The 10,173-nt window shown below is 31.4% G+C and overlaps 1 protein-coding gene across 1 annotated transcript; it reads right to left on the bottom strand.

Annotated features, from left to right (window-relative positions):
* Positions 1 to 2,040: 2,040 nt before the first annotated feature.
* LOC108321522 (WAT1-related protein At5g07050) lies at positions 2,041 to 4,780 on the bottom strand. The gene is made up of 7 exons (XM_017553292.2): positions 4,395 to 4,780; positions 3,889 to 3,951; positions 3,675 to 3,791; positions 3,282 to 3,525; positions 2,823 to 2,984; positions 2,554 to 2,705; positions 2,041 to 2,436 (listed from the first exon to the last, which is right to left on the bottom strand). Exons 1-7 carry the CDS (start codon positions 4,601 to 4,603, stop codon positions 2,172 to 2,174), a joined length of 1,212 nt encoding a protein of 403 aa, XP_017408781.1. The 5' UTR covers positions 4,604 to 4,780; the 3' UTR covers positions 2,041 to 2,171.
* Positions 4,781 to 10,173: the final 5,393 nt, after the last annotated feature.

Raw genomic sequence — 10,173 nt, 5'->3', positions numbered from 1 at the left:
CAATTAATATTAAACATGTCTTAAGTTAATACGAAAGCTTTTAATCAATATTGGCACCATTTTAATTAATATGAAGTACATTCTCACCCATCTGATAATTTATTACAATTACCATTTAAATTTAATACGACACACTCTTGATTACCAATCTAATAATTCATTGCAATTACCATTTAAGTTTGATATGAAACGCTCATATATTTTATTACAATTTTGGTTGATGTTAATATTTGTTTATTGGTAATTAATTCCATTTATTTTATTGTGTACAATGTGAAACAAATGTGATATTTAGAACTATATTTCCTTTTATATATGTAAGAAAAAGCCACACATTGTTTTTTTAGAAGATAAACTTTTGCATACAACAAAAAAGCCACTCATTCTTTTTTGGAAGAGAAATTACTCAATTCTTTTCTTTAAGTAAATAAAATATTTTTTTACCTCCAAGTAAATTACGTTTTAACTAACCTTTCCTCTTTATTATTTTAACAAATTTCTATTTTAAATAAATAAAAAATTATAAAATAAATTCTTTTATAAACCAAATAAAGTTATATACAAAATCATAACTGCTTGATTAAGTTTTTAACATGTTGATAAATTTGAGTGTTTTAATTGAATTTTTATATAAAAAATTATTATATTAAATATCCAAAATTTGTGTATTTTTCAATTAACTCTTTCTCACTTAGTTTTTTTCTCCATTGGACAATACATTGTAATTTTGCGTTGTTATTACTTACGTGTCTTTATATGAGTAGTTAAAATTAAAAGAAAAATGACTTTATTAAGTTTAAAGTTTGTTATAAACTTAAGTATTTTAAATTAAATTTTTATTAAAAAGATTTTTTTATGTCTAAAATTTGTATAATTGTTAATTGGTGTTAAGTAAAAAATTGACTAGACACAATATTAATAAAACACGAATTTAATCCATATAAAAAGATTGAAATCGATTTTAACATTTTCGAGATAAGATTTATATTTACTTAAATTTTAACTATTATTAACTGAATATTTATCATGAATTAGAATGAAATGATTATTTGATTTTGTAATATCAAGTAAAACACAAAAACTTCAACAACAATAAGCAAAATGAATTTCTTGAACCCTAATTATGTTTACCAAACTTCATCATTTTGTGTCTCTGAGTAGTTGATTTGCTTTTTGTTTCAATGTTTAATTTATACCATAAAATAACATTTTTTTATTAAGATAATTAGGGTTTGAAAACTTCACTTTTCTTATTATCAAACTTCGTGATGTTTTGTTTGAGACTGAATCGTGGTGCCTAAATGGTAGGCGCAACAACCTTTCTTCAAATACAAAACGACGGAAATTAATTAGTCATTCCTAAACTTACACGTAACTATATTTTACAAAATAATAATTTATTTTAAGAAATATTATTATGTTATTAAAATGTACGTACATATTATATAATTTATAAATAATATCTAAAATTAAAATTAATTTCATTAGCATGTCTTAAAAAGAATGAATATTCTTAATTTTTAAAGCAAACCAAAATGATTTGTAGTCCAACATAACATTCTCCTGAACTAAAATAAAATATATTAGCTTATTTAAAATATAGTTCATCAGATTGTTCCAACACAATTTTATCAGTGATCTAGGAAATAAACTACTTAACACCTCTAAAACAAAATTTTGATGGAGAAGAAATTTGAGAATAAAAGAAGGGAAACAAAAAAGATATTTAGATAATATTAAGTTTTTTAGAGTAGTTGATAACATAATTAATGCAACAAGACTTTTTATATTGATATATATATATATATATATATATATATATATATATATATATATATATATATATATATATATATATATATTTGTGATTTCACTAGTGCAGGTAATTTTAAAGTATAGGCAATAATGTTTCTATCTCAAAAGAAGAAGAAAAAACAGAGAGGCATGAGAAGAGAGAAGCTTTAGGTTTCTCTTTTACAATGAAGTTGGAATAAGTCACAAAATATGGCACAAACAAGACCCTCTTTATACATAATGGAATCTAGGAATCTATATATCATATATTATTGGTTAAATATGTCACAAAACAAGACCTTCTCATAGCAACAAAAAAGAAAAAGAAAAAGAAAAAATTGCTAAAAAGGGTAAAGTGGATTGTCATTCCAAATTGCTTAAGCCTTTCCCTCTTGGTTATCTTTGCTTGGAGACTCTGCAACAGTCATGTTTATTACAACTGAGGAGGGCTTCTTATTCTTGGAATCTTCTTCAGTAAAATCATTTTTTACATCAATCATATTTAACCCTGAAATTACAGAACTTTGACCATCTTTTACAGCCAATGGAATTTCATCTGCCACTTTACTCTCCACTTGTTCTTTGTGCTTTCCCCATAGAACTGAGTATAAACCTATAACAATTAAGATGGCACCAATCACACTGCACCCACCAGCAAAAAAACAACTTTCAGTAAGTCTGAACTGCATAAATTGCAGAAACTGCTATTTTCATTTATACATACAGAAAAGAAGTTGATAAAAGTTTATATAAATTTACCCTCCAAGATAAATTTCTTCTGCAAGGATAAAGGAACCCATGATGGCAACAATGATCATCATCAAAGGGCTAAAAGCAGTTGCAAAGACAGGTCCTTTCATCTTAATCACCAGTCCTTGTACATAGTATGATATGCTTGATGTCACAATCCCCTGATCAAATAAATATATATTAAAGATTGAAAAAAATAATCTCTTAAGGTGTTTTTAGTTTCTAGTTTAAATTTATAATCAGTTAATGAAAGATAAAGTTGTTGAATGAATTCTTACAGCATATGCAGCAGCAAGTAAGTTCATATCCCAGCCAATTCTCCAAACAGAAGGGTTGTGTTCAACAACAAAAGTAACAGCAATAGCTTGAACAGTGCCAATAAAGCACACAAGTGAAGTCAGGCTGAGTTGATGATTCTTGTAGGTTTGTATAGCTTTTGCCTGTCCAATGGAAAAAAAAAATAGATGTCAACTATTAGTGTGACTTCACAAAAAGACACTAAAAAAAGCTAAAAATAATAATACCATGATATATTTTTACATTCATTTGACATATAATATAAAAATAAAATAATTATAAAAATATATTTTTTTTTATATTTTTAAGAAAAAAAATAAAAATAAGAAAAGATAATATTTAAATGTAAAAATTTTAAACGTGTCAAAGAATATTTTTAAAAAAACAAAAGAGACACAAGAGTTGGTACATTTTTTTTTTTTATTTGTTGTTTTGCTTACTTGTAAAACAAAGAGGGAAGCCCATGCAAGGGTGGCAATGATAAGAAAGATGCATCCTAAGAACCAATCTTTGTCCAATGATCCTGTGCTTGTTGTTCCATTGGTTTTATTGTGGGGATGTTTGGCCCACATCTCCACTATAGGACCTCTGTATAAGGTCATTAGCATAGCTCCTGCAACTGTCACTAATGTTCCCACTATCTTTGCTATGCATCTCACTTGCTTCATGTTTATCTTCTCCATTCTTTTCACATACATAATAAAGAAACAATTAGCATGATTTTTTTATTTCAGAAAAAGAACATCTTCCCTAAACTATCTTTTACTTTTCATTAATGTGCTATTTTCCAGTTAGACCATTAAAAGAAATTAGGGTTTCATTAATATATTTACCTGCAAAACACAGCCATCACAAAAGTCATAGCTGGAAGCATGTTGCTCATTGCACATGAGAAGGTTGGGGATGTGAGCTTCAACCCGGCATAGTAGAAATTTTGATCAATCACTGGCCTGTGTTATTATAATACAACACATATATTCATATTAATACATGCTAATAATAATAATGATGATGATATAAAACTTGCTATTGAATTTGGACACTAACCCAAGAAGACCTAGGATAAAAAGTTGCATGAAAATTGAGAATGTTATCTTCGGTTGACCTTTCCTGAAAAATAAAACAATGAATAACCATTACTTTACAAAGTTAGATTAACAAAAATAAATTAAATGCCAAGGTTAGTTATAACTTAAAGAAATATTATTATTTTAGGATAAAAAACTTATAAAATTGCTATTATTTTAAATATACGTCTATAAGAAAAACATAAAAACATAGATGACGGTTCCTAACCATCTCCTATGAAGAAGTATAGAAAATATTTTAATCGTCGTCTAAAATGTTTTTTTAGAACAACAATATTTTTAACTGTTGGTGAAAATTTGTTGTCTATGAACCATGTTGTATTAGTTATTACTTATATTATCATCAATTACAATCAAAGTTGAAAAATTCACTTACATTCTTAACTATATATTTAATAAAAACCAGTATTAATTATAAAATTTACAAGTTAAAGTGTTGATATACATTATGATTATGATACTAACCTTTCAAAGATAAATGCAAAAGGAGCTATAACGGCAGTTGCGAAAGCGTGACGATAAACCACAAGAACATAGTGGCTCATGCCTTGGTTGAGAGAAACCTTTGTGATAATGTTCATGCCAGCATACCCAAACTGCAAAGAGATCATAGCCAAGTAGGGTTTTGAGCTTGCAAAGAACTTGGCACAACCTCCAAGCTTTTCGGTGGCCATTTTTTCTCCTTCAGAACTTCTGAGTAAGTACAAGAGAAGTTAAAGAGGAAGAACACTTGAAGAAGGTTGTGTACTTCCTAAGGAATATCAAGGGTAGTGTCCAACTATTTATACTAAGGAACCAAAGGGTTTCGTCATATGCATGTACACGTAAATGTTAATTTGCAAAATGAGCCTCTTCTTTTCTTGTGGGGTTTAGAGATATTGCAATGGGGGGCAGCACGACAATGCATATATAAATGACTAGGTGGGCATGGATATTCAAACAAACATGAACAAGTAATATGATAATGGAATCAAAAGTGATTCTATAAAGTAGGCTTTCAGTATGTTAACGTCTTATATGAAAGTTCACTTTATTATTTTTCTTTCTCTACCTAATTTGTACTATCTCTTTTTTCTTTCTTTCTTAATGAAATCTCACTTATTTGGTTCGTAATTCGTATATATCCCACTATTCTAGCAGGATTAATTATTTCCCAGTATGATAAACAAACCAATCAATAATTGGTTTAGCTTTTATAAAATATCAAGAAAATTTGCATGTTGGTTCTTTAAAATATAATCAATACATAATTAAAAGTTTTATATATTCACTTTTTCTTAATACTTAATAGATTGTCATTATATATGTAAATGATGATTATTGGTTCCACCTTCCATCTAGCATTTTCTTTTTTAATTGTGATGATCAAAAGTTGGTAATGATTATCGGTAAAATTAATTGAATCATGTCTTGATAAGAATCAACCGACACTGTATGAAAGAAGGTCAAAATATGAGCAGTGTCAACTGAAACTTTTGTGGACGTGGCTTTTAGTTTATGTTACTTTTTCTTCATAAATTTTTCTCTTAATTTTTTTTTTATAATTTTATCTGGCTATTATTTCAAAATTTAGCCATCTCTGTATCTTGAGAAATAACTAACATTATTGGTTGTTATTTTTCATACGATGGAAGAAATAATGCTGGAAAAATATTTAAAATAAATTAAATATAAACGAAATAAACGAAATACCAACTCAAAAGACTCCACTGAGCAACAAATATGAAATGTTGCTCTAAATCGTTGCCTAAAAGGAGATGACACGTGCCACCATGCACGACAAAAAACGGAAGCAAATCCACAACTTCAAAAGGCGTTGAAAGTGCGTAGGAGCTCTGATGAAGGCGTCTTTAATGACATGGTGATTACTTGGCCAAGATAGTCAAAATTGTGTGATCGTTGGTCGAAACTAGAACTCCAATAGTGTCAACAGTAGACGACAACATTAGATGACAGTGTCGTTGGCAGCGGTTGTAACATCCCAAAAATACAGTATAAAACCATATAATAGAATGATCACATATAATAATATTACAGTTCAGCTCTTACAAAAGATAGGACGTACGGTTATGGTCGAACGACCTTACAAAAATAGCAAGGAGTTAAAACTGCACAAATGGCTACAAATATAGAATGAACAGTTTATAACCCTTCCTATGCTGAACGGTCAAATCAAAACATAAAGTAAACGAATGACCGAACGCTCCTACAAAAGAGTAGGCCAACAACTGACCGAGCGTCCTAAGGTTCGACCTTCACGTCCGTCTCTTCCAATGCTTCTTCTAGAAACTCTTCTCCTTCTGCTCCCACCCACAGGGTGATCATCGCAATGACAAGGACGAACGAACAGGAATACATGATAAGACAGGAAATAGGGTAAACTTATGTAATTTAATTCAAGTATCGACATATATTTCACACAATCAACTAAACAAGATAAATCATTAATTCTTTCATGCAAAGCCTAATACTAGACTCTGACTGTCTAGACTGTATGAATTCTGTGTAGCTACGACATTCGTGCACCCGGATGATGTAGTAACTGGGATACCCTCAACAGCTGCCACCCGAGGTTAATCCTATCTGTCCAAATTAACCATAAGGACTAGGACCTCCTGCCATTCTCACACATGACTTACTCTTCTCTACTTGAGAAACGAGTAATCACGGAATATCAGGATGAACCGCCAGCTTAGCTTTATCCACATTCATACTTTACCATTCCAATATCAATTCATGAGATATTCCTCCCCGGAATACTCTTTCATATTCAAAGTCAATTCATCCATATCATATTCCATCATCGTTCATTATTAAAACCTCAACTGAACCAATTTGAATAAAGATCCCGTAAGATACCAAATACCAAACGTTAGTTTTAACTCAGAACAAGACCAACCACTTGGAGTGAGACCGAGATGTCTCCAACTCAAAACGGATCAAATCGAGAGAGTTACTCACTGGTTGTGAAAGGGACCGAATACAATAATACTTCTCAGAGACTAATAGAATCGAACGTTATTTACCAAGTGAGCCAATTTAATGAACTGACTCTTGAGAGTTCAAACCGAACGCAACTAAGCCTAGGCCGAGTACTAAGACTCTAGGCCGAAACCAATTGAGACCGATACTATAGGACCTCAAATAATAGTACTTGATGGAATCATAAGAAGAAACCGAACGCCAATAAATACTTAGCTTCTTAATGAGTTAAACATCAAGGAAATCGAATGCCAGTTGAAGACCGGGCACTGTAGAGAGCGAACGCTATTGAGTTTGGACGAATGCTCTTATTATAAAGATAGATTACAGAAATGAGTACGAGCGCCTGGTGTAAGACCGAGCACTACTTAGTATGAGCGCTTGGTGTAAAACCGATCACTACTTAGTACGAGCGCTTGGTCTAAGACCGAGCACTACTTAACTTATATAATAAAGGCTTGATAAATATAAGATATCATTTAACTAATGTTCAAGAACGAACGAAATATACAAATACATAAAGATATATTGAAGTTTATAATCAAATACCAAGGAACGAATATCCTTGGTTGAACGCTTAAGTGCAAATATTACAAAACGAAATGAAGACGCTAGTCTTCAACTAGAATTCTCTCCAAATGAAAGAATCCAGTTCCAACCGAGTCCACAAGAAAACCGAACACTATATCGAACGAGCGCTGGTCTAATACCAAACACTTATTAAGAACGAATGCTTGTATAATTGAATGGTCAATACTGATTCTTGACAACATCCCTACCCATTTCATGGCTTTCATTAATCATTAATACTTTTAAACAACATACCATATTTCATCATCAACCAAATCATCAAACACAATATCATTCCAGTTTCTCATCTCTTATATTCATATACTCATACAGTCAAGAATGCAGTAACAACCATTTTTCGTATTCATTCAGCAATCAACGAACATGCATCCATTCAAAGTAAGAAACTAAATCAAATTATATAAGCTTCTCTTACCTCTTAAAGTGACCGAACGCTCATAGAGGCAGAATACGGTTTCACCTCTACCAGTCTTATACACTTAGAGCCCACCAATTTAAAACTAAACCAAAATCAAGATCAAAGTTTCTATCAGAATGAGATAATAGATTCATGCAACCAGAAATCTGAGTTTGCATGTGAAAGGGAACGAACGTTCTAGGGAGAAAGTAACTCATCGGCTTAGAACCACAACTCGATCAGTTTAAATGAAAGCCCTTGACGCCAAGAATGTTCAGGTGTGGTCTGTTTGATGATTGGAGGAAGAAAAGAGTAAGATTTCATAGAGAGAAGATGAAGAAATCTTAGAGAGAATGAGGAGAAAATGGAGTTCAGAACTTTGGGAAAGAAGGTTGCATGCAGAAGTGGCGTGAACTTTTGAAAACCCAGAATTTTACTCCTACCGTCGTTAGCGAACGATCAACCTCTTACTGTCACCTGTTTTCCACTCTCTGATTTCCAGCTCTCTTCCTTGACATTTGGCATCCACTCAAATGGGGTTTTTAGTGGGTTTTAAATGGGTTCTGACAGCGGTAGACCGCGTCATCGCCCGCAGCGGCAGGTGTAGTGACAGAGGCAACATAAATGTTTTTCCTCTATTTATAATTAAAGAAATATGGACTAAACCCAAAATATAAATAAATAATAATAAAAAACTAATTAAATATAAAAGATAAAGATAATATATCTAACGTTGTCAACCCAGTTCATAAAACATGGGAATCGATCCTACCAAGTTAATTAGGTTGTTCATTTGAGTTCATATCAGGTTGTGGTTAGATCAATTCAAAGGTGATCAAGATCACATCATACCCAGTTAAATCTCCAATATTTTTAGTATTAATCCTTCTCGTATCAATGTTGAAAGCACGAAGATGAAGAAGGAAGAAAAAGAAAGAAAAAAGAAAAATACTATAAAAGGAAAGAACAATAACACACACACACACACACACACACACACACACATATATATATATATATATATATATATATATATATATTACATGTGTCAATATGTCTTAGTTTAAATGTTAATATTTTAATTCAATCAATGATTAAATGTCACTTAAAACTTTTGTAGCTAATATTGTGCTTAGAAGAACCTCAACCAATGTATAGAGCTGGACCAGCTACAGAAGCAAGGAAATCTGATCGTAGTGGGAAGAATTAGAAACACCAGAACACCTAGCTTTGAGCGCCCAAGCTTGGCGTTGAGCGCCACCCTTGAGGAAGACCAAATGTTGATTTCGGGGAGCATGGTATTGAGGGCCTAAACCCAACGATGACCGTCCATTTCTATAGAGCAGGGCGTTGAGCGCCCAATTCCTAGCGCGGAGCGGTATTGGTGCTGATGTGGCAAATATGTTTATTTAGCTCTGAAACGTTTTGGGAAAGAGGTCTTTGATTTTTTGGAGGCGCGACTTCACTGTTTGGAGCTCTTAGAGGCTGCGTAGAGCATGTGGGAACATTCTTTTCTTCCTTCTAAGGTATCCTTCTTCTTCTATCTTCCATTCTTGTAAGCTTTGAGGCTCTCCATGGAAATGGAGAGTCAAACCCATCTTGTTAGGGGTATTTTGTAGCTCTTAAACTCTCTTGTACATTGTAAATGATTTGATTATATAAATTCCTTTTTCATTGAATGTTAATTTATCGTTTCTACTCCTAATGCTTGCTTGAAATGGGGACGTGAATAGCTTGATTTGTGATTTGCTAGGTTTCTGGAAGAATCTAGTACACCCTAGACTTGAAACAATAAATCTAGTGGAGTTAGTGTCTAGGAATAAAACTTGACCCATTAGTTGTTTAAAACCCTTGGTCTTCATGCAGGTTGACTTGTTGAGTGATTAAGGGATTGACACTTAACTAGAAAACATAGATTCTCCCACCTAAAGGATTTCTTATATAGTTGAACTTAGATCTCATTGGTGTTGTATCTACCTAGTGAACCTTTTCGATAAACCTAACATCTCACACAATTTTTATGATGAAAATTCAATTTTTCTTATACAATTTTTCTAGCTAAAATTATAACTCTAATACAGTTTAGACAAAACTATATATAATATTTTTTTTATTTCTTTCCTGATTATTTTCTTACCCTTGGTGTATCACATGGCATATTCCTATTATACTTTTCTTATTAGATATAAGAATTTGTGTACATTTTGAATTATATATATATATATATATATATATATATATATATATATATATATATTTTGAAAAAATTATATT

Source organism: Vigna angularis, chromosome 5, assembly GCF_016808095.1.
Source record: "Vigna angularis cultivar LongXiaoDou No.4 chromosome 5, ASM1680809v1, whole genome shotgun sequence".
In the NCBI taxonomy this organism is placed as follows: Eukaryota; Viridiplantae; Streptophyta; class Magnoliopsida; order Fabales; family Fabaceae; genus Vigna; species Vigna angularis.
This window is presented reverse-complemented; position numbering and strand designations above follow the sequence as displayed.